Source organism: Onychostruthus taczanowskii, unplaced genomic scaffold, assembly GCF_017590055.1.
Source record: "Onychostruthus taczanowskii isolate IOZ18803 unplaced genomic scaffold, ASM1759005v1 scaffold33, whole genome shotgun sequence".
Lineage (NCBI taxonomy): Eukaryota > Metazoa > Chordata > Aves > Passeriformes > Passeridae > Onychostruthus > Onychostruthus taczanowskii.
In genome coordinates, this window is record NW_024500683.1 from 975329 (window position 1) to 1000730 (window position 25402).

Genomic DNA, 25402 nt, shown 5'->3' on the forward strand with positions numbered 1-25402 from the left:
TGCTGCTGCAGTCTCTGTGGTTATGTCTACTTTCCTACTTCCCTTCCAATGCATAGTGTTTGGCAGAATATCAGATGATACAAATTCATATATGAATTATTTTTGTACTTAATCACAGGATTCAGCAACTTCTTACTAGAGAACCACAGCATACTTTTAAATTTGCAGAGTCTACTCTCCAAATATCTAAGAACAACAAATAAATTGATAGGAATTCTTTGCGTATGACACTTGTTCTTTTAACAATTAATTAGTCATTTTGGAAATAAATACGTTCATATTGAGAAAATATATTAGTAACAATAAAATGTCACAAGGACAAAGTATGCATTCATACTATACACAGGGGATTCAAGTTTTAGCCAAAATCCAAACATACCAAGTAAAGGATTAAGTTATACGGAAAAAAAAAAAAAAACAGCCTTAACTCCATTCAGTGAAATAACACAGAGGAAGAAAAACCTAGAATCTTCAAGCTCAGTTTAACTTGATGAAGGCCTAAAGCCACTGCAGAACGTGAGCCATAACTGTCAAGTTCTGAGTAGCATCATCATTAAAGAAAGGAAAAGTTGAAGCTGCTTGGATACCCTACCTATCAAGTTCATTATTCTGCATGTTCACATCTTGCTTGTCTGTGTTCCTTAGACTTACACAGAAGCTCCAAAGACAACTGCAACTCTTGTGAAATCTACTGTGCCCCATGTTGTAAGCCCCATTTTCCCAATAAAGCTTACATTATAATAAACTCCTATTTGGCAATACTATTTAAAATAATAACTTATTTGAAATATTCTTTCTTAATCACTGAAAGTTTAAAATATTAGATACTGTTTCTTATAAATAAATTTTAAAAATAAGTACTTAATTATAAATAAACATTTATACTTTAAATAGCCTAGATAAAAGCATCCTTACTCTTTCTCTGCATCTCCTTCACTTTCTTCTGCATGATCAAAGCTCCAATTACTTTTAAAACCTCCATCTCTCTTGGACTGTGATCTATCCAAAGCTGAAATGAGAACAAGTTAAGATAAGTCTTGATTTCAAGCTGAGTTACTAATCAACACAAACTAGAGGAGTAAACCAGATGCATGTATTTTCCCCCAGTAATTATTTTATTGACGTCAGTGTTTAACTATCATTTGATCAGTAAGTCCATCAATGCAGTGGTGATTATTATTTCCCTAAATAAATAAAAGTATCTGTCAACATCTCATTAGCAGTAAGTTAGCAAGCTATTAAAAATTATGACCTGAGATTGTGTAGTAGCTATTTTCAACTGTTTTACTGATACCCATAAATTTAAGGCTAGTTTCTCTGATATGAACTCTATGCCACACGCAGAAAGGGTCCTAAAATGTACTGCTTACATGACTAATAACCAAAAAATACTGAATTTTTCCATATAAAAGCAACAGTTCCGAACTGTCTGAACTACAATTTCAACTTAATGTGCTGGATTTTTAATTCAACATCTGTCACTGACCTGAACTAACATACAATGCAAATTAAAATTTCAGTATTAGCATCAACTAAGTAAAAACCTTCTGTCATACTACATAAAATTTCAGATCTCTCTACTATAATATCCACCCTTATGGAGATTTTCATGTAATATCACAGCATGGGGTAATCTTAAGTGAAGGTGTTCCAGAGCATGGAGACAGCACTCATTAAAGCAAGGCACTGCTCCCCCTGGGCCCTGACTACTGCAATTAAGCTCTGTCTCACACAAATTCTGTGTGAGACAAACTATACAGCTGCTTTGATTATGGTTTAAGTGTGGTTTTTCTTACCACATTTGTCTTTACACTGTTGAAAATGCATTTAGAAATAATGAATGAAATTTATATACTCTGACAGGAAAGAGTAAGAAAATCACAACAACAACACATGCCTAGGATAAAGTATAAACAATGCATACAGAAATATTTATTGCATATTCAAGCTCTGCTTCCAACTACTTGCACCTACTGCAAGCTTCCTGAGCCATGGGTGAATAAGTTAAACACATATTTTAACAGCTTTTCCTACCTTTTTCCTCTCCCTGCTTGTTTTTTAATCAAGACTGCTGTACAGAACCAACAACATCTTGCAGCAGAAAGCACCTCAGCTTAATTACAGGAGTATCTCCTTTTGCTGATTCTGATTCAATCTGGCACCTTTTGGTCTTAGTACTCTACTTCTCCAGTCCATGTACTCAGGAAGACAATAATAAGTAACCCTTCCCTATTCCCTCATGATTGCATAGATTCCTGTTGTGTTCTTCCATGGTCTTCCTTTCCCAGGCAGAACAAGAAAAAAAATGAGTCAGCTTAATTTTTTTCTCATGTTAAAGCTGTTTCAAGTCTTTAAATCCCTCTTTATGATTCTCTTTGAACCTCTTCTAGTCTACTGTACCCTCTTGAGATGAGGGTACACACACCATGAGGAATACTCGAAATGCATACATCTCACTAATTTCTACAGATGCAGAATGTTGTTTCCATTTTGTTCTTTGTTCCTTTCCTAGTAAATCTTTACAGTGGATTTGCTGTAAAGATTTACAGCAAAGGACATCTGCATTGATCTTTAGGTACCAGGTAATTCCATCTCATGATTGGTGAAGAAGCACTTCAGAGCCAATTGTTACCTTCAAAAATGCCCCTTTTTTACTTCTCATTGGCTTAGATTACTTTACATTTACCTACACAGAATTTCATGTACAATTTCAACCCACATAACTCAAAACCTGAGCATTTACAACGTTTTTTAAATAGCTAGACATTATACTAACCCAAGTATATTTAAACATCTACTAATTTGGTCACCTGGCTATCATACCCTTTTCCTTGTAACTGTCCACCAATGTTAGAGATCCTTGTGCAATTCAACTGGTTACTCCTATTAACAAAACAAACCTTTTTTGCCCTCTTTTTCTAAATCTTCCCAACTGTTTCTTATAAAATTTTCCATTTTATTCAGAGGTAATTCAGCCTCTCCCAAAGCCTTTGATAAATGACTTTACAGAGGGAACAATGAAATAAATTCTAGTCTCCATTATAATTTCCATGTATTCAGGTTCCATGGTCACAAAACTCACTGATGTAAAGTTCCTCAAATACCACCACTGCCTTTTTAAAATGCTGATATCACGCCAGCTACCCTCTTTACCTGTAGCAGAAATATGATGCTAACCACAAGCAACACACTGCAGTCATTAGCTCCTTTATCCCCCAGCTCCTCTTACAACACTTGGATGAATGCCATTTGATCATGCTGCCTTGTTCACAGTTTGCTCAATGTACTGCAATTTCTTCCACTGATGCTTCATTTTGAGTCGTACACTCTGTCACATTCCTTATTAAGAAACATTCTGGCATGAAGAGCTCTCTAAGTGTTGCCAAAGTGAGTGCAAGCAATTCCATTATTCAGCTCTGACCTTATATACTCCAAAGCCACCTTTTTCAATTGGGTTGTCTACTGATCCTCCAGACACTCCTCAAACTTTCCTGCTGAATTTGAAGAAATACCTAACAATAGTTTTCATGTCTGTTGGGAGTTACTAATCAATTTTTTTTCCCACCTCACTATAATTGCAGGTTAAATCCACCAGCTTTTTTATTATTCTTTATTTTCATTACTCAGATAAAAGATCTGATTCAAGAACTATGAAGTTTATTTCAGATATTATATATCTTACTCTGTTGCTTAGCCAGGCATTTAGCATTTGGGGAGCCTTTTGAAATCTACATAAATAAGTAGCATGCATGCTGTAAGCCTCCTATACCTTTAAATAACTCCCAAGCTGGCTGCATATTTTCTTTCTGTTTCAAAAGGTTTCTTAGTATTTTCTGTAATTCTTCTTTTAATTAAGCATTTTTATATTGGACAGTTCATCCACTGCTATTGATCAGTGCAGCCATCCATGGAAAATGTCTCAGCATCCCAGTTCTGCTCATTCAACTCTGGATCAATTTGCACTCTCTCTAGCACTCTTGGTCCTAACAAAAATGTAAATCTAGAAGTATACCATCATGTTAGCCAGAGTGTTCACCTGAGTTACTTGATCTGAACAGCCACTTGGTATCTGATTCCATACAGGATTTTTAATTGTTTTAAGTGGATAACAAGTAATCTTTTACTAAGGCTAAGCTGCTGACTGTTTTGTACAAAGACTTAAATTTGGAATCCCAATGATAAAATTTTCATTATGTGCACTATTCAAGGTCTTTTTAATCAACAAGGCACATCCATACTCAGATGTGAAAATATTCAAAAAAGCAGAGGTAACCCTAAGATACTATGTCAAGAGAAGGAATCCCTGTACCTCTGCTAAAACAGGCAGCATGCTGGAGGCAGATTTCACTCTCATTTTTCCTCCCACTACTAAATCCCTTTGGTGCTGTTACACCAAGGGAGGTATCAGTTCCGAGCCCAAGAAAGTACCTGCAATTTAACTAAAGAAGTTACACAGGTGTAGCCGACAAATTTCACTGCTTTTTTAAACAACAGTTACATTGTAATTTCTAACTAGTCAATTAAAAAATTTCCTGAAAAAAATGGTGTGTTTCATTAGGACATTTATGTCATTATTAACCACACCCTGAAGCCACACTTTTAAAAATCCCCACACAGTCTTTTTGTGTAAAACACAATTATCACATTTTGGATTAGAAAGCAAAATATGCCTGTAGGAAAATGTCAGCAAGCTGATCAACACATTTAAATTACTGTGTGCGGACACTCTTTTGTAAACTCCTTCAGCAGGAGTTACTGTCATTCAACAGTGTCACTAAGCAGTTCCGGAATGGAAGGAAAAAAACTTCATAGTGAATATCCATTAAACGAGAGCAAAATTTTGCAGTTGCAAAAAAAAAAAAAAAAGAATCTGTTAAAATTCTGCCTAAAACACTAAATGAGAAGTGACATACACAGTATTTAGTAAAATGTTAGCGTCCAGCAAAAGACATCACCCTGGAAGACTTGGTTTTTTTCATGTCTTGTACCTTGTGCCTCTAAGGCAAATTATTCCGTACCAATCTATACTACAACTCACTAGAAAAACATCCCTATTGCTTTATTGTTTTGTATGTGATGCTGTATTGGGTTTGTGTGGCAAGATTTTGGTAGCAGTGGGGAGCTGCAGAGGATCAGAGGGCCTCACCTCTGCCTGGGAAAACCATGGAGCAGATCCTCCTAGAAGACAGGCTAAGGCACATACAAGACAAGAAGGTGACTCAAGGCAGTGCCCACAGCTTAACTAAGGGCAAATCATGCCTGACCAGTCTGGTGGCCTTTTATGATGGAATAACAGCAATGGTCAACAAGGAAAGACTGACAGATGCCATCTACCTACACTTCTGTAAGGCCTTTAATATGGTTGCACATAATGTCCTTATCTCCAAATTGGAAAGACATGGATGGACTAATTTTTTTAGTGGGTAAGGAACTGGCTGGATGGATGCAGCCAGCGAACTACAGCCAGTTTCCAGGTGGCAGCTGGTGACGAGCGGCATCCCTCAGGTCTCTCCTGACTCCTGAGACTGGTTCTCTTCCATGTCTTCAATGACATGGTGAGAGCAAATGCAGCCTCAGCAAGCTGGTAGGTGACCCCAAGCTGAGGGGTGCAGCTGACACAGTGGAAGGACATGATGCCATCCAGGGGGGACCTGGACAAACTTGAGAAACGGGCTTTCCCTGGAAATTCAGCAAGCCAAAGAGCGAGGTACTGCACCTGAGTTGGGGAAATCCCAGACATTTCTACTGGGGACATCCCAGTGATTTCTTCTCCCAGTACAGACTGGGAGAAGAAATCACCGAGAGAAGCCCTCTGGAAAATACTTGGCTGTTCTCATGGATGAAAAGCTGGATATGAACCAACAGTGCTCACTGGTAGTCCAGAAGGCCAACTGTACCCCGGGCTGCATAAAAAGCTGAGTGGCCAGCAAGTTGAGGGAGATGACTCTGCCCTCGTGAGACCCCACCTGGAGTACTGCACCCTGCTCTGAGGTCCTCAATGCAAGAAAGACATGGATCTGCTGGAGTGGGTCCAGAGGAGGAGGACAAAGATGATCAGAGGGTGAGAGCACCTCTCCTACAATGACAGGCTGAGAGAGCTGTGATTGTTCAGCATGGAGAAGACTTAAAAAAGACCTTACTGCAGTCTTGCAGTACCTTAAGTGTCTTATAGAAAGGAGGGAGAGGGATATGGACAGACAGTGATAGGACAAGGGACAGTGGTTTTAAACTGAAAGAGGGCAGGTTTGGAATAGATGCACTAAGAAAGAAATGCTTTGCTGGGAAGGTGGTGAGGTACTGGAACTGGTTGCCCAGAGAGGCTGTGGATGCTCACCCCTGGAAGTGTTCAAGGTCAGGTTGGATGGATCCTTGAGCAACGTGATCTAGTGAATGGTATCCCTGCCCACAGAAAGGGCATTGGAACTAGATGCTCTTTAAGATCACTTTCACACCTAATAGTTGTATGATTCTCTCAGATCAACTCACCAAAGGAGCCAGATGCATTTACTGTCCACACAAAGATCAACTTTTCTAGGAAAGTAACCTTTTCATATATATCACTGGTTTGCCAGAATAACTCCCTACCACCACTCACAACACAATAGCAGACATTTCAAGGTTTCTACTGCACACATAGAAACTTCTGTAAGTCTTTCATCTGTTGAAATCTCATCTATTTCTGTGTGTACAAGAACCTATTCTAAACACACAATCTAGATCAAAAAAAGGTTAGGTTCAGGACCACATGCTTTTTCAGGAAGACTTGAAGTTTACATTATTTTTCCCCAGTTGCTGGTAAATTGTGTACAAGAACCAATTCTACACACACAATCTAGATCAAAAAAGGTTAGGTTCAGGACCACATGCTTTTTCAGGAAGACTTGAAGTTTACATTATTTTTCCCCAGTTGCTGGTAAAGAAACACTGCAAGCCTCATCTCACAAATGCTTACACCATCACAACTGCAACCAACTTATCAGATACTGCAGTGCTCACACAGAAAATGTAAATTAATTTAAATGTACTCAGAATCATTGCCTTCATCCAGACTCATATTTAAATAAATGAAAAAGAATGCTTCTAAGCTTTCTAATCTGTTGCTCATTTAGAGTCATCAGATATATTGTTAAGAGGATACAAGTACTCATAAAACTCTGACACAGAAATATTTTTTGGTTTACTTTCCCCATTGCTTCATTATTCTTCCAGACAGGCTTCTATGCAAAACAGCTTTTTATCTTCCAGCTTTGATACCATCAGCTCTACTATATCAACTGTGTAACCACAGTGAGGTTGCATTTTCACAGTCTGAAGCAGCACCACATGAAGAGTTTTACAGGCCCCCCACTCTTCCTAAGAGTTGCTGATTTTCGCTCCTGTCCTGCACCCTGCATATGTCAGCACTGACAGAAAACCTGGGGAAGGAAACTAATTCAGGCAAGAACCCCTTGAGCAGCAGGGGAGGGGAAAAGTTATTTTTCAACCATATCAGGTCCCTCCTGCTGTTCAATCACACTAACACAGTGAGCTGTGACAGCACAGCAGAGGTAAGGTCCATCCAGGAACTGAAACTATCCTAAGTACTATGGACACCAAGGAAATTTCTATGGAATTGTAGCCTAATCTACATTTATAAGTACAGATTTAAAGATCTAGTGCTTAAAAGATGCTTTAACTTTCTACTCCCTAAATTAGCTGCAGAGGCCAAAAAAACAGTCAAAAGCACCTCTAGTAACGGGCCGTAATCATAACCTCACAGTAGCCAAGATATTACATGAAGCAGAGAGTTTAATAATGAAGTTCTATGATACCAGTGTAATGGATATCAAGGACAGACATTCCTTTGCACGTGAAGGGAATTCAGTCTCTTAGCTGGCTAACAAAAACACCCACACCCTTCCAAGAACTTGATGTCCACAGAAAACAAATGATAAATGCAGAGCATTCATTCCTGGACAAAAGTGTTCATGTCCCTGAAAAGCAAAAGCATTTTTGTAAGTTATGTACTTTAAAGATGGAAATCATCTGCATATTCTGATAAATGACTGGGTTTTTTTCAGGGCTTGTAAGAACACTGGGCTGGTTACATTGCAGGTTATTGCACTGATGACAGGACTGAAGAACACAGAACTGCCTAAGTTTGATCATTTGCTGAACTGTTTAACATTTTTTAAGTAACAGAGGAGGATGAAAGGATAGAGCTTTGAAGTATGTTAAACATTTTCTCTGTGATGCCTTTGAAAGTTTATCTGTTTAGACAGCAGTGATAACCACACAATGGACAACTAATGCTTCTTCACCTTTTCTACTGATTCTCTCAACAGAGGTGTAGAGGTATCTACCCCAGCCAAGGATGGTGCCCTTATGACAGCATCAGAAAACAATGCAAAACTACTTCAAGAGGCCTTCTTTGTCTACACCACCACCAAAAGGAATGCTACAGAAAATTGTGGGCATTTTCTGCTCAATGAGACAGAAACATAATGACAAAAGACATTAAAAAAAAATTAAGAAGATGATCCATTTTTTTGTCATCCCACATTTCACTGCTAAGTTCTGTCTTCTGACTTCACAGTTCCTCACCTCTATCAGCAGAATATCTGAGAATGCAGTATCACCCACTGTCAAGGAAGATGTGATTAAGGAACACTTCAGCCAGTTGTACCCAAAGACTGGAAAAACATCATTGCCCTTCAAGAAAGGCAACTAGGATGACCTGGTGAAGTACAGGCTAGTCTGCAAAAGACAGAACTTACTCTTTACCACGTGTGTGCTCAAGAGTAGACCACATTGACCTGAGAGGCAACAGAGACTGGACAAATCCCTGAGCAATCTGCTCTAACTGGGTCTGGCTTGAACAGGATGTTCCAAGCCATCCGAATCGAGTCAGGTAAAACCAGTGACTGTTCACAGGTGCAAAGTAAGCCCTAAAGCAACTGCACGCCCATCACAAGAACTTCCAAAAATGAGTCTTCACAGTCACTTTTCTTCTTTTACCTCTCTGAGTAAATCTGAATCCCACTCAAACTTTCTACACAAGTAAAATAATTTGAGTAACGTCAAAAGCAGGAGCCAACAATAAACAGGGACAAAAGGAGAAACAAACAATAAAGTAATTTTTTCATCTTTAGCATTATGAAGTCTTTACTTACCTAAGACCTCTATTGCTAGACTTGGAGATACACCAAAAATTCAGAAATTAGGAAGGAAGTTTTGTTGTTTTTAAGGAAAGTTAAGTCTAAGAGAGCGATTTTCTTATTTTATAGATAAAAATAGAGGATAAAAGGTGAGGTTAGCCTAAGAACAATTTCTGAACTGCCAATTCACTCTCAAAATATGAAAAATTATATGAAGCTAACAAGCCATTTCGAGAAAGACGACAGTTGAACGAGAATTCCAGAATACACTTTCTGTGGCAAATCAGTATATTACATTAATCAAAGATGATCTCAAATTCTGAACACTGGAATAGTTTTAGAAGATGAGCAAAACACAGCATGAAACCTTATAGTATATTATGCATGTGATTTGCACACTTTGTTATGCACCATGGGATCCATCTTCACATAAAACCTAAGCTTGTGCAACTGAGAATACAGCAGCACTAAACAAATGGCAATCTATTTTTAGAAAGTGCTGAAAGGCACTTACATACAGAGCAAGATTAATAACCTAGCCAAACTACCTGGAAATTAGGCGACTGACACTTCGAGAAAGTTTCCACGTTTGCTGCAGAAATTGGAATATCAGGTTGAAATAAAGCACTGTATCTACATACCAAGAAGAAGAAGGAAAAAAAAAAGAATTTGTACTATTTAATACTTCTGGTTTTATCCTGTGAAGTTTCATAAATGATGTCAGATAGATACTATCCCCTTTATAAAAACATACAGAAATTAAAAGTCCAGAAAGGTTCCACAATCTCTGCAAGGACTTAACTTGCATATGCAGGACAGAAGAATCACAGAATGGTATTGGTTGGAAGGGACCTTAAAAATCATCTATTGCCAGCCCTGCTGCCATGAGTCAGGGGGGAGACATTCATCTAGACCAGGCTGCTCAGAGCCCCATCCAGCCTGGCCTTGAGTACTTCCACAATAAATGTTTCTTCCATAAGAAGAAAGTCTAAATGTACAACTGAAGTAGAAAAAAAGAGCGACACCTCTTTGATGTTGTCAATTGTTCAAAATTCACATGAAACAGACAGCAAAGAAAGCATAAAAAGAAAATGCTCAACAATCTCAATTAAAAAACCTCAAATATTTGGTCACATGAAAAAAGCACATTTCAGATAATAATTGAGTAGGGAAAGGATGATGAAAGAGTTAGTTAAACTATGTGGCAAGAAAAATATTTGCATTTGCCCTTCTGTAAAAGCTAAATACCTGGAGTTTTCTCCAATTCCTAGAGACACTGGCAAGCTTTCATACCCATACAAGGCAGCAGTCAGCTGAGGTGGGTTTCTAACATGGCTGAAAAGGAACAGACTAGCTCCACCAACACCTCTCCTCACCCCAAAGATTAGTTTTCTGTCAATGCAGTTCCTCCAGCCAACCTGCCATGAAGCCAGTGAAGCGCCAGTGCTGACTGCAGCACAGCTGGAGCTCACTGTCTCTGGAGGGGCAGCAGAGCTCTGTCCCTCTGAGCAGCACCCGGCAGTGGGCCTGGCTGTGTTGTCAACTGCAGGCACAATTCCTTGCGTGGCCACACAGCATGGCCCCACACACAGGGTCTTGCTATGACTCTGCAAATTCACATACAGTTAAGATCTATGTACATTATGTCTCTTAAAAAAAAAAATCAGAGAAATGCAAAACAAATATAGGCAACAACCTTCCGCTCAGACTAGATACACTATTTACTTTAACTCCCTTTCAATTAGCAATCATCAATGCAGCAAGGTGTGAAATAATGCAACTAGAGTACTGCATTAAGATCACAGAAATCTTTGTAATGGAAGTACCAAACCTCTCCAGACCTAACAGCAATGAGTCTGAGGAGCACTGACAACTGGTAACTGTCACAGTACACTAAGATGCACTAAGCAGGTTTTATTTTTTAAAAAGCTAAAAAATCATTTTAACATCCCATGAAAAACAAACATTTTCTCAGTAACTACTCATATAAGCAATAAAAATGAAGATGGGTTATGAATTCATTTTTAATAAAATAACACATGCCAGCCTGCTAATTGAACCTAGTTATAAAACTAATTTGCAAGAAAGAGCGCTCCAAAGACAGCTAAAGAACACACTGAACTCCTTAAGTGACCATCCTGCAGCCAGAGTTTCAGCCACCTCTATCCAAAGAAACATTCTGCTTACCTTGATCTATAAGTTCTTTCTATCACAGGGCACACAGCATTTCTTCCACCTAACGAGCAGTGCCTTTTTCATCTAACATAGGCTTTGCTACATGACAAAGAACTTTTTACTTTATCAGTGACAGATAGTTTTTTGTTGTATTTATCAAGTAAAGATTCAGCTACAACATACTTGCCTTATGGCAGAGCTGTAAAATCTCCACGCAAGTTTTGCTGTCCCAGGGCCAGGTATAGACAATCACAACGACCTGGGCCAGCGTAGTCCCAAAGTTCACTTTGGAAAGTTTACTCCCAATTGTAAAGGATCCTTAAATTGTTTCTTAAGCAGTAAGCCTTGGTAGAAATAAAATTACAACGAACTCTTGTAAATGTTTCTACAAGTGAGCCTCAGAAATTACAAAAGCAATTCTAAATATGAAACCTAACATCTACTGCATAGTTCAAATTCTCATCTAATGGGCTCTTGAATAATCTTTCTGTTAGAATGTCGTATTAAATTCTGTCATCAGCAGGATACTCATATTTTGCTAAATGAGCCGTAAAAATTGTACATGTCAAACAAATACAGCATTATATCCTATGACATTAATAAAAATACATCAGTAGAATGATTTTTAGTACAAATGAAACAACTGTCTGACACTGAACAAAAACATACTCATAAAATAAATATTTTGCAGCTGTTTCTTACAGACATAAATTTCTAAGATTACATATTAATAATGTCATAGAGTAATAAGTTTAACCACACCAGTAGAGTATTATTGGTATTTTTCATTCCTAAAACATTGTTGCGACAAGTCTTCTAATAAAAATAAACAAACAAACAAAATCTCACAGATATATGAGTAGGGAGACTTTGCTTTCAGCTCATATGGTCTGAAAACAAACAAACAAAAAGCCAGGAGGGCTTAACACAGAGTTTTGAATCATCACTGCTCTTCATCTACAATCACTCAAGATTAACTCAAAGAAAGATACCCCAAAATCTTTCACTCCAAATTCTTCTTTCATAGGAATTACTGGGACACACATGCAGAAATGTTTCCTTTCCTCATGCAGTGCTTACATCCCTTGTCTGTTAACAAAAACTTTTTAAAGGCCTGCTGACCAACCTGGGAAGAAATAACCACAGCCTGTTAATTTATTCCCTCCAGTCTCCAGCCTTCACCATAATCTCGTCCTTCACAGAAGATAACCTGCTATTTAAAATAATTGTGTCTCCTTGGGCAGAATAAAGCTGCTCTTATACTAAAACACTTATTACGAAGTTGAAGCTATGTAATACCCCTCAGCCTGACTTAACAGATCACCAGGCAGAGATGGAACAGGAAATGTCCTATTCTCCTCACATGCAAAGAGAGGCTGTATGCTCTCCCCCATCCAAGCCATTGCCCTGCATCTACCAGTTACCCTTCAATGAGCAAATTCAAAAGGAGTCTGGCAAAGTGCCAACCTGGCAAGACAGAACAGAGCAAGTTCAATCTCTCTGGCAAGAAAGTGGTTAAGTCTCCAGGGTGGTGGAGAGTACAAGCAGCTCTAATTCCAAATTGGAGTCGCACCCACTAACATGACATTCAAACACCAATTCTGACTTAATTACAGCTTCAGGTCATCTTAACCTGAAAATATTAAGCATTAAGCATCCTAGGCTGCTGAACACAGAAACACAAGTTAGGAACACGTGTTTTAAAAATTAAATGTGTAAGATAAAGCTGCCAACAAGTTTAATTCTATATAATAAGAAAAATAATATTTTACTAATGCTTTAATTTTCTTCATAGAAAGTACAGAACATTAGACAGGTTTCAATCTATGTAAAACTACCTCTACCTTAAAAAACTTCCAAACTGAAACCAAGTGAGTGCCAAAACATGGGCCAAAAGAAAGGAACTTAACACGTGCTCCCCTCACCCCCAGTGCAAGTGCCTTTTAGAACTGCCAAGATAAGAAAATTACATTTGTCCTTTTTCCCCAAACCCAGATTTGTTCCTGGTATCTCTACAATATCCTCCACCACAACAGCTCCATTTTTGTTCGGTTTCTCAGCCTACTGCAGCACCTTAAGCTATCCTGCACACTCTTCTTTGCAACACACACAGATGAAGGTATATGCTGTCCTGTGCCAAGTCCTCTCGCTGCCCTGACCCCTGACTGCTCAGCCACTGAAGGAACTAACACCAGTGAGCAGCAAACTGAACCATGCTCAGGCAGTACTGAAATCTTTGCTTTAGGGACACTGATTTTGACTTCCCTGCTTAATGGAGTGAGCAAGTTTCACAGAACTTCTGTATTTTTACCTGTAAGGTAAAAAAGTAAAAAAAAAAAAAAAAAAGAAAAAAAAAAAAAAAAAAAAAAAAAAAAAAAAATTGCCTTTACACCTCTGAAATAAGAGGGTTTTAAGTTTCGGAAAAATAAAAGTTATGCTACCATGTTTGTTACTTGTAAGAAAGCACCGGCCAAGGACACTAAGGGTGGTAAGGCACTTGCAGAGGTTGCCCAAGGGGGTTGTGGATGCACCAACTCTAGAAGTGTTTGAGGCCAGGTTAGATGGGGCCTTGAGCAATTTGGTCTAGTGGAAGGCATCCCTGCCTATGGCAGGGGGTTGGAAATAGGTGATCCTGTTACTGGGAAGAAAGAGGGCAAAATTATGAGATGACTCAAAAAACCTTCATATTCTTACAAAGCAATATTTAAAAGTGGCAAGTTCAGTGGCTATTCTCATATTATTGGATCTCCTACAACACAAAACACTTTGATACTCCTCAATTATGAGACAAAGCTAAAACTATAGACTAGGTGAAATCTGATGCTGCACCAAAATCCATGTACAGTCATCCAGAAACAACAGTAATAAAAACCAAAGTTGCTCTCAAAACCATTAAAATAAATAATCCATTTTGTTTTATCCTTGTACATAAAACAAGAAGGGAAAGACTGAAATATCTAAACGGGCTCATATCTGTGCAAGCATGACATCTGCTAACTGTTGGTTTAATGTCTGCTATCCCACCACGTATTAATGTTACTACTTTTGTTACTACTATTGCTTTTTTATTTATAGTTACATAAAGAGTGTAAGGATCTCTTTTAGGAACATTCTCATTTAACTCAATTTTTTTGCCACTAAAACCCACTAGAAATTCTGTACTTTTTCTGAGGAAAGAGTAGCACTTTACTTCCAAATCCAAGAGCCAGAAAACAGTGAATGAGGCATACCAAACACCAGAAGCTTCTATGTCCCACTTTGAGAAAACTTATAGAGCACCAGTTACTTAGGAAAAACTACCAAATACTAAATGCCTCCACAATGAAAACCAGAAAATTGTGCACAGATCCTTTACACTTCAGAAAGCTCAGGACAACCCTGGGCTCCTAGAATCCTGTCTCAAAACTAAGGAGGTGATGATGTGGAAGAGGACTGGGACACAGGCTTTTACCTTACAATGTGCTCCCAAGCACATTGCAACATATGTTATAGAGCAGTAATAAATAAATTAGGTTTATTTTTAGTATCTTTCTACATACTTTAAGAAGCACCCTGTCTTTCCTAATACTTCATGCCACCTATCACCCAAGTTAGTCTGGCATGTATAAAAAAATAAGACAGTAAGAAATGTTTTCAATTTGACTTTGTTGAGAAATAGTTCTCAACAAGTGAGTTTCATTCATAGAAAACCTGTTACTCAAGCCAGAAGGTTTCCTATTCTCAAAACCACTGGACAGGACAGCTGAACATTCTTCAAGTCTAAGACGATATATGTGCAGTGCTGGAAAAAGTCTGAATGGGTCAAAGGACTGGGATATATAAACAAGCTATGGAAGTCACAGGCTTCACACTTTGTCATTAAAAAAAAAACCTCTCAAGAAAAACAGAAGAAACAGAAGCTGTCTGGACACTGATGGGACAGATGCAAACCAGAGAAGAATTCAACAGCATAAAGCAGGAGTTCATATAGACACAGAAGATCAATGACACCTGAAACAACTATTCCCCACATTTTAAGCTAATCACAATCTCCGTTAGATCACAAACAAAGCACCAGAGATTTATCAGAGACAATTACAACAATTAATAATTAAATTTCACTGTTAAGAGAAAAATGAAGAGAAGCGTCTTGCAGGTAGAAAAGTCTGGCAGGTAGAAATGTTTCAAGTCTTCTATCTGAATATCAACTCCACTCTACCCTCCTAATTTGTATTATTCCAGTCAGAGATCTCTCGGGATGATTAAAAACAGAAACAAAAAAAGAGAGGAGGGGCTTACCACCACTTCAAAAGGTAGGTCTGGAACTCTACACTAATACACAAAAGCTGCACGTTTCTTTACCACTCCAGAATCTCAGCTACTTTTAAGAAAATACGTAAGTCTACAACTCTTGCTTTGGTGAAGACAATTCTTTACATGTGAACTGAAAGAAGAACAAAGCAGTCTTCTGGAATCCTCTGGCAGACAACTGTGAAGTTTATACTACTCCTGCTAACAGGTAGACCACATAGTTTTGTTTACTGTTATTACGTAACCTGTAGCCAGGAAATAGGAATGAAAATTGAGCAAATTCCTGCCACGACTGCACTGAAATACCTCAACAGCTCTGAAGCTAGGGACTGGCAACATTCCTTAGAAAGGATCTCCTTTCAATTCTCCAAAATTCAACACTGGTTCTCGGCATCATTACTGTAATCACCAGGAGACCGAAATAATATGAAAGACTAATACATTTCTCCCTTATTCTGGAAAACAATTTGAAGTTTACCTATTATCTACTGCACAAACATAGGTAAACTTTAAATTTCATGTTGGAAAAGAGAAATTATAATTTCCTTGTAATTCAGTAATAGTGAAGGAGTCAGAAAACAAGAGTTCCTGCAATTTTTCTCCAAGGTAACGATCAACAGTACTCTCCAGTCCCACATGTTTAACATCCCTCCTACCCTAAGTCCAAATGAGTTTGCCTGCCATTCTTTATATTTTAGATCTGACTATCAATTAGAAAACACAGGAACTGCTGCAGACGCAAATTTCTAATCACTAAACTTCTCCTCCTCCACACCACAAAAGAATTCCATGTAAGAGAAACACTTTGTTAGTGCAATTTCTCCACGTTCGGCCCATAACTTTGACACATCACTTTAAAAAAGCAAATTCAGAACAGTTTTACTAATTTCACTTGCATCTAGATTAAATAACAAAAATAGAGTACTTTCCACGTTTCTAACAGTCCTGGCACTTCAAGTGAAGCAGGCCCTGTATATCCACATATATGCGATCAACTATTATCACTGCTTCAGAACGTTAACAAATGCAGCTTTAAAAAGAGTCCATTATGGTCCCAGGGATCTTTTTCACATTTATATTAAACAGTCTATATAATACAGCATAAAAAATTATGCACATTAGATACACAGAACTGGACAAAAAACATGAATCACTATGAATCACTATGTCTAAGAATGGTATTACCAGAAAAGCAACAAATCAATCATTCTTTCAGAAAGACCATTTTGTTTTTACTGGAGAAGAGAATAATAAAAATGTTAAGAGGAAGCACTTTTACAGTAGAATGACAGACATAGTTCGTCACAGTAACATCTGTTACACTAAAGGAAAGAAAAGAAGAAAAGCAGTATCTCACCGGACATGTGGAATCAAAACCAAAATTCTGAACAACTGCCATACTGCAAAGTAATTTATTTCACTTAACTGCACATTTTCTTAAGTCTGACTGATAGTCAACATAAGCAGAACAGCACCAGAAATGTCTGTGTACATGCATGCATACACACACAAAGGTAAGTATTTAACAGCACAGTGTCCCTCAGACTGAGTTTAACTGGTGATAGAGCTGACATCCATTTCGCCCACACTTCTATTGTGCACATTTAAGGCAATGATGGACAGAGGAGTCCTGCCCATCCCCTTTGCCAGCTTTTGAGAAAACACTTCCAAAAACATTAAGTAAACAATTTTTAGTTGCTGCTTACACAGCCTTCAAAGGAGTCCAAGAAATATACAGTCAGACAAGTCATAGATACAGCTCTAGGCTCACGTATTAATAACCATCATCCGGCAATAGAAGTTGCCATATTTCCTGCTCTGCACACTTCAATCCCCTTTTCTGTCCCCACTATACTTGTTTCACAAATCTGGCACTCTCTTGCCTGTCTAGCCTTAGGGTAACTGTGCTTCTAGGTAACATCATTAGGTTGATCTAATATGCTACCCTTCCAGACTGCAGATTGCCAAAAATCTCGTGTATATATACGTATTTATAGATTTCCTATGCCTGTACTTTTTCTATAAATATCTCTAGTAAGTACCTATCAAATAACATCTGAAAACCTTTTCCCTTTACTTCAAATCAGTACAAATTTTACCAGCTCTTACTAAATCTGCCCAAGTATAACTGTCCCACTAGGACTTGGGCAACCCCCATTAATTTTTTGTCACCACCATCTACACTAGATTTTCTTCACATGTGGCTGCACTCTTAGTGTTTCTATCACATCATCAGTCCTAAAATGAACATGTCTCCAAACAATGGGAAACACAAAACCAGCTGATAACTCAGTTCATCCGTTGTGGAACACCAAAGCTTCAAATGGAGATGCTATCCAGTATTGTATTGCTCCTGCTGTTGGAATAAGAATTTGTAAGCAAAAAAAGTGTGAATATTGCATATGAAATGCATATTCTCTTAGCCACGTGACCAGCCAGCAAGTACTCAAGGTGCACATAGAAGACAGTGACTAGTCATCACCTTGACACTTTTAGCTGTCTGCACAAACCTCATCATAGTCTGTGGAGACTTCAGAAAAAAAATGGGGTGTCTGCATTTCACCACCAAATCCTTTAAAGGTATAAGGGAGGTAACATGACAGCTGTTATTAACAAGAATTTCTGAACATCAAAACTCCAGATTAATTATTCAAAACAACAAGCAGTATTTTGTTCACACAGTACATCTATTCCAGTATATCTTGTAATAAAAAGCCAATATCCAACATCCTGCAGCAAAAGAAAATCTGCAAGAGGTTATGTTCTGTGCAATACAGGTACTACAAATCTCCCATGCTAAACTTATTTCTGACTTGAAAAACTCTGCTTATGAGGAGTACTTAATTTCCTTTTTTTTTTTTTTCTCATCATCATGGTAATTTGGCAGAATTTACCAGACTACTGGTCTATGCCATCAGAACATGTGCTTATAGCAATTTTGCAAGACTACAGCAGTAAATTTTTTGATGTATCAATGAAACTGTAAAGACTCAACAGTTTTAAAATATCCCCATTTCAGGAGGCTTTTTGCATTTTAATTAAAAGCTTTATAGTGACAAACAAAAAACCCCTCAAGACACCTAAACCGTCTAACAAAAAAAAAAAAAAATTTAAAAAAAAAAAAAAAGAAAAAAAGAAAAAAAGAGCGCTTTACAAACGCAAAAGGTTTCTTTCAAATGCAGGCAATAAGGTTCATCATCCCCTTCGTAACACAATTATAATCATTACCCCCCTCAAAAAATTAAACTCAGTCCCAAACCTTTACAGGAGCCTTTTAGGAGCAGGCGAAGACTTATTTTATGGTGGGGCCAAAGAATACGGGCTAGGCCGGGGCCTGGGAGCGGACTGAGGGCAGGGCAATGCAGCCCCGGCGTCCTCCCAGGCAGCGCTAACCCTGCCCGCCGCCCCCAGCCCACCGCCCGCCGAGCCACGGCTCAGTCCTGCCGCTGCACCGAGCCCGGGCTGCTCTCGGCGCTGCCCCGACAAAGGAAAGAAACACCGCACTCCCAGCGTCTCGGAACAGTAAAAGAAAGAAAGGAGGAAAAAAGAAAAACGAACCAAATCGCTCTCACTAAGCCCTCCCTGAAAAGCAGGTCTCTTTTCACCAGACCTCACCACGGCAGCCACCCTTCCCCCACCACGAAGCCACCTCTCATTGTCGTCGCACCCAAAGGGGACCCATAACCCCCACCCCCCACCCCATATGAACTCACACGCCCCCTCCCCCATTCCCCAGTTTGTGCCGTGCCCCTTTACTGATCGCCAGAAGGGAAACGCGGCTCGCGGGCCACATTTCCCTCCTCGCAGCCTTGCACGCACCTTCCAGAAACAAGCTGTCTCTGCAGCCGCCGCCGCCGCCACCGGCCATCTTCCCGCTGCCGCGCAGCGCTCCCTCACTCCATCGCCCAGCGCGGTGGCGGGGCCCGGCCCTTCCCCCGGCCTGCCCGCCCCCACTGCGGAAGGCTGGGTGGCTGACCCGCAACGGCGGCACTACCGCCGAGGCCCGGCCCTCTCCCGCTGCCGGGCCGCGCTGCCTTCCGGCCCCCGCGCAGGAGGAAGCGGCGGCAGCGCGCCCGCTCCTCCCTCAGCGCGCCCGCCGCCGGCACCCGCGAGCCGGGCCCGTTGGCGCCCGTCGGGACAGGCGGGCCTGGCCCGGCTCCGCCGCACGCGTCCCCGAGAGCGCGGGAGGGCGAGGGCACGGAGCGCGCCGCCGCCGCTCTCCTCCGTGAAGGGCGCTGGCCTGCCCGACCTGCGGCTCGCCCGCCGCGGGAGCCGCCGGCTTTCCCGGCCCCGGGACGATAAAATGGCCGCAGCAGCGCTGCGCCCCGCAATACCTCGGGCTCTCCCGCTCCCTCCTCCATCAGCCTGGAGGCAGCAGCTTTTGGGAGACGAGGAGGTGGCTCGGGTAAAATGAATGAAGTTAGAGGAGTGCGGGAGTCCATGGCGGAGCGCTGGGGCCCGCCGGCCTCTCACCTCGCTCGAGCTAGGGGAAAAGGTCTTCGCGAGATTCAAAGATTCCTCTTGGTCTTAAAATCTTCTGTGGCCTAATCATATTCAAATCCAAAAGTTGGACTTTGCAAAATGTAAAGCGTTGCCACGCCAACTAAAGTAAAAATGCAAGTCATGGCCTCAGGTACATTTGACTTCTAGCTTGTATGGATTTTACATTTTAAAAAGCTTTCCCGTGAAGCCAAAATACAAAAAAACATGCATCCTTTAAAAACTAAAAGATAGTTTATGGTAGTCTAACAGCTAGGGAAAACCAGATACTTTCTTCAAAAACTAAAAGATAGTTTATGGTAGTCTACAGCTAGGGAAAACCAGATACTTTCTTTGACAGGTTATCCTATCCCCCTCCCCTTCCACTTTACAGCAGAATTGGGGAATCCTAATGTCTGAGATACCTGGGTTCCCAACATTTCTAATCCCTGAAGAGTGAGCTTCCAAAAATGCTTGAACTGAAGACTTGTTTGTAGACTGAAATCCTGAACTAGGTAAATCAAAGCACCTGGTGCATATGAAGATTAAAGGCTAGAAAGAGGAAAATTGTTGTTTTCCTTTAAGTCTTCTAAATTTGGTATTTTTGTTGCTGAAAGTACCTAAGCGTGTTTTAAAATACTTCCGAGAGTGCTCAGTTTTTACACAATCAAGAGGCAAAAAGCGGTCTGGAAGACAGCAGGAGATGTCAGACTGCTCCTCAAGTGCTACGTCACACCACCAGAGCTTGCGAGTACTTAGAAAGAGTCCCAAAAACTTTAACACTGCTGGCAAATCTACAAATCTCAGGCTTCAAAATCAACTTGGGAAAAAAAAAAAGGCTTGCTGAAAGAGAGATCACGAACTATCCTTAGTAATGAGATTAATGGGAAACAATTAGGAGAAATTGGTCCCAGCTAATTAGAAAGAAACCAAGACAATAATCTGTTCAATAGAAACCTAATAGTTAAAAAAAAATAAAAATTTTAGAATCTAATTTTCAAAAATACCGTCTTGTATTTCAGAGGGGCGTTGTCCAGTTAGAGGATTTACTGGTGAGCTTACAGCATTAATCCACAAAAACAAGTTCTTATTGATGGTTGAGACTAGACTGATCCAGGTCTACACAATTCTACAGAATTTTTTAAAAACTAAGGATTTAGAGTTATGAATTATTGGAATAAATGTTTAATGCACAGTAGTGGATTCATTGACCGAGTTATCAAATACAACTTCAGAGTTTTAGTGAACTGAGATGCAGTATAGATTAAATTACCCTTTTAAAGTAAAAGGGATAAGGGAATAAGCTATCAGCGTTAATCTAGAAGCATGGTTGATTTTGGACTTTCTGACTGATAATTTAATATATACTTTTTTTACGGAAAAGACCTGCCCAGAATTACATCTCATTGCACTGTTCTTTTTCCCTTTATTTTGAAGCTCTTTAGGGATGCAAGAGGATAGAATAGAGTCAAAATTCTTATTAATTAAACTTTTATTAGTTGTCTGTTCTCAGCCTTGGAGTGGTTTTTTTTTTTCATTTGAGAAGTATTTGTGAGGGAATGCAATACTGAGAGCACTCAAGTCTTACAAAATCTTTTCAGATCCTCTTAACTTTGCCTGGAACCAGAAGATTTTCTTCATGTAACAGAATGAACAGTGAGAAGGAGAAAGTTAGCGTTCTCCTTCCTGCTGAGGGAAATCTTACAGAATTTACTGAATTTTCTTTCTCTCTGAAGGAAGAATTCAATTGTGTTCACAGAATAACAGCCCAGGGATGACATGCAGCAGGTCATTGCTTCCTGCCTTTAGCATCCCCTAGAAGTTGACCAGTCCCACTGTGGGTAGTTGACAATCACAGGCCAGTGTAAGATCCAGAATTTACAAACACTTGCCTGTGCTCAGCTCTGTTGGCACAGCTCTGTGTAGGGTGGAAAGCTGATTACTGCATTAGGGAGTGATGAAGAATTTTTGTCTCATCTTAGAAATCTATTTTTTCCTTTTCTTTCCACAATGAAAAAGTTATTATTAATGGATGTGGCTTAAATGATTCAGTACAGAAAATTACAGAAACTGAAATTTTTTTTTTCTTTGTATTTCTGATTCTTTCCAGTTACTTCTTGTTTTCTCTATGTTTTTGTAAGGTTAGGCAAGAAAATGGGGTTATCTAGTCCCTAGAAACGCTAGTTCCTTGCTTAAGGAATAAAATGGAATTGGGATTGCAGTTTTACAGCTTCTGTTGTGGTAATGTACATTACTTAGCTTTTTGTACTGGTATGTAAATTGAATATAGACATTTAAGGGTATTTATAGGCACCTTGAATATTTTTTTGTCATTTACAACCGATGAACCTGCTCTATAGACTATAAATAACTTCTATTTAACAGTCCCATCTTTCAGGAAGTAAGTGTTGCGGGGTGAAGTTAATTTTCACTCTTTTCTATTGTTGTTCTTAGAACTGTTTCTTGAATATGTTAATGAAACACGGTCTGTGTTCTCAGTTTTAAAAAAGTAACTGCCTTCTTGCTGTCCTCATGACATGCTGCCTAGTTTTTTTCTTGGCATTGTCAAAGTAAAATCAGATTTATTTCTTGCATTGCAATATCTTGTTCTAGTTATTAAAGTTATTGCTTTAATTTCAGGGGTTCTCTCATACTATTCCAGGATAGCTGGCATACTGCAGGTAGCTCTTCAGGAATGTTTCCAGAGGGAAGAGTACTATTCATCTGTGTGCTAGGACTTAGAGTGATACATCAGGATGTGGAAAAGGTTTTTTGTTTAACTCTGGTATCAAAGATAGAGTGTCCACTAGGTAATAAATAACAAAGAACTACTTAAGATCATTGGGATTTTGTCTAAACTATTTTCCTAATTCTTTCCTTGAAGGAGACCTGTTTTTTGAATCTCACCAACTTACCTCAAAACTCAACATTGTGCTGTTGGAAAGTAACCATAATAAACAAATACCTTTTAGGTTTTCTGCTACTGTTATAAACATTTTGAAATTTAAGATGGCCATTATTCGTTTAAGTATCTTTTGCATTTGGTCATTATTGCACTAGACGTATTCAGAGAGAAACAGTTTTGCTTTAAATCTGCAAGTTCTCTTACTGGACAGTGAGATAAAGCAACTGTGTTGGGCTATAAAGCATAACAACTAATTAAGCATCAAAGTGAGTTTTATAGGTATAAAAGAGTGATTGAGGCATATGTCAACATTGTTATCTACAACATAGCATTAGATATTACTTTTGAAAATAAAATTTCTTTTTGCAGGGTTGGGGTACATTTGGGAGGTCATTTTTATAGAGAAAAAAACCCCCAAACTTAGAGAATTTGTTGCACAGTCCAGAACCATTACATCATTTACATCTCTTAAATAGGAGAATAATTATGGTCAATGAGGAAAAATAAAATGTTATAAAGGAGAATGATTTCAAATATATGCATGAAATGATGCTATAGAAGAAATAGCCAGTTATAAATCAAGTATAAAATATTATTTTGGAAAAATGGGGGATAATCTTTCATATTTTAATTATTTCCTAGTGATGTACATAAGGTAAATGTACATTAAATCTTTGAGGCAAAGATTGATCTTTAATTAACAAAAGACTAAAATGTTGATAGTTTTCTAGGTGTTAAAAGAGGAACATATAAAATGCTAGAGAAAGATATGTTAGATTTAAGATACATAGAATATACTTATGTATATCGCTTTATCATATTTTCTCTAAGTTTCCTGTAGCAACAGTGTTGTTAATCTGAATTAACTTTTATTTCTTTCTGGTATTTTTATGGTGATGGTCTAAGGGAAATAGGGTTTTGCCAACAGTCTGATGAATACATTTATTGATTGCATTTCAACTTTAAGATTAGGCAACAGCATAAATTTTTCTTTGTCTTTCAGTGTAACTCTTTTCATTACTTTACTGATAAGAGCAGAAGTTCTAACTGATTTAAAGAAGGAAAAATAGAAAATGTTTCATTTGTCATCCTAAGGCATGACCACAATGTAATCTTTCATCTGCTAACAAAAAAAAGAAGTGTATCTACAGCACAAAATGCTAAAATAAATAATAAAAGCACAGCAAGACTCAGACGGTTACTTAAGGCATGTCAGGCATCCAAAAACGTCCAGCATACAAAACATACATTTGTGCACGGGGTCACATCTTGTCTGTCTAATCTCTTGTTCTTCAAATCAATGGGAAATATGTCTTAAGTCAACTTCCAAAGTATGTTTAAACACATTTAATAGATACTGAAACTTCTGTTGTATGACGTTTTGCCAAAGTCATTCTCATGATCACTCGTGGATAGAAATACAGGTTCTTAATTGCCAGCTAGCAGAACTTGCAGATGGCCTTCCTTTAAAATGGTCTCACCATTAGAAAGAGAAACTGTTTTGTAGCTGATATCCTTGGAGATCCTTTGTCAATAACCATTGGCTTTAAGAACTTTGTTAATAGAGATGTCTTATTTAAACAAATGCGTGTTATAAATAGAACATATCTAATTGATATATTGATACATTTCAACAGGCTCACACCTCTTAGAGGATGATCACCTTTTCCCTGCCTGTCTGTTTCATTAGATGCCTATGTGTCTGGAGCTTTAAGAATACTTATTCTTCAAAGCAATTAAGGACATCTTTTAGGAAAAGTTGTTTTGTGTTTCGTACGGGATACTTTTGTATATATTGGAATGATGTTTCTAAAAATGAACTACACCAAGGGCTCATAAAATGGCAAATACACATACAAGCAAAAAATACATTCCAAAGCACAGAAAAAGGTGGAATTTCTGTACCTATGAACATGACCCATGGGGTTGTAGCAATCGTAATGAAAGCAGAGGTGAAAAAATCACAGCATCCTCCCTGTTCTCAATTTGCATAGCTTACTCTCTTATTGCTCATGCTGCTGGTGAAGACACCAAGTTTGTTCCTTGCAAATTCCCCTTCTAATCAGAAAAACTTCAGAAATCTCTTTCTTAATGTATATAGGAGTTCAGAGGTCTGGGCTGGGAAAATGGATGTGCTCCGGTCAGTGCGCTGCACTGGTTAAGTACTGTACTGGTTCTGTCTCCTCTGGGAAGTGGAGCCAGTTAAAGCATACATAACAATAACCATATTGCAAGTAGTAGAATCCACATAATACAGGATTTGAAAGAGGTAAAGGGATAATTTCATGTGTCCTTCTGCCTAGATTCATGACTTAAAATGTCACTAGTGTATGCCCTTAAAAGTCTCAGTTTAAGATTGATCTTCAGTCTGCACAGATAGTATACTAGAACGGGGGTGGGGGGGGGGGGGGGATGT

The 25402-nt window shown here is 38.9% G+C and overlaps 1 protein-coding gene across 4 annotated transcripts in view; it reads right to left on the reverse strand.

The window, feature by feature from the left end:
* The window catches only part of SENP6 (SUMO specific peptidase 6), a 72584-nt gene extending 52849 nt beyond the window's left edge, over positions 1-19735 (reverse strand). For 2 of the 4 annotated variants that reach the window (XM_041410657.1, XM_041410656.1), the window contains exons 1-2: positions 19422-19735; positions 916-1009 (exon numbers count right to left, since the gene is read on the reverse strand). In XM_041410657.1, the coding sequence (XP_041266591.1) occupies positions 916-1009; positions 19422-19470 (143 nt within the window). In that variant the 5' untranslated portion in view covers positions 19471-19735. Of the gene's footprint in view, positions 1-915; positions 1012-19421 lie in introns of those variants that run through there. The other 2 variants (XM_041410659.1, XM_041410658.1) reach the window with 2 other exon arrangements.
* Positions 19736-25402: the final 5667 nt, after the last annotated feature.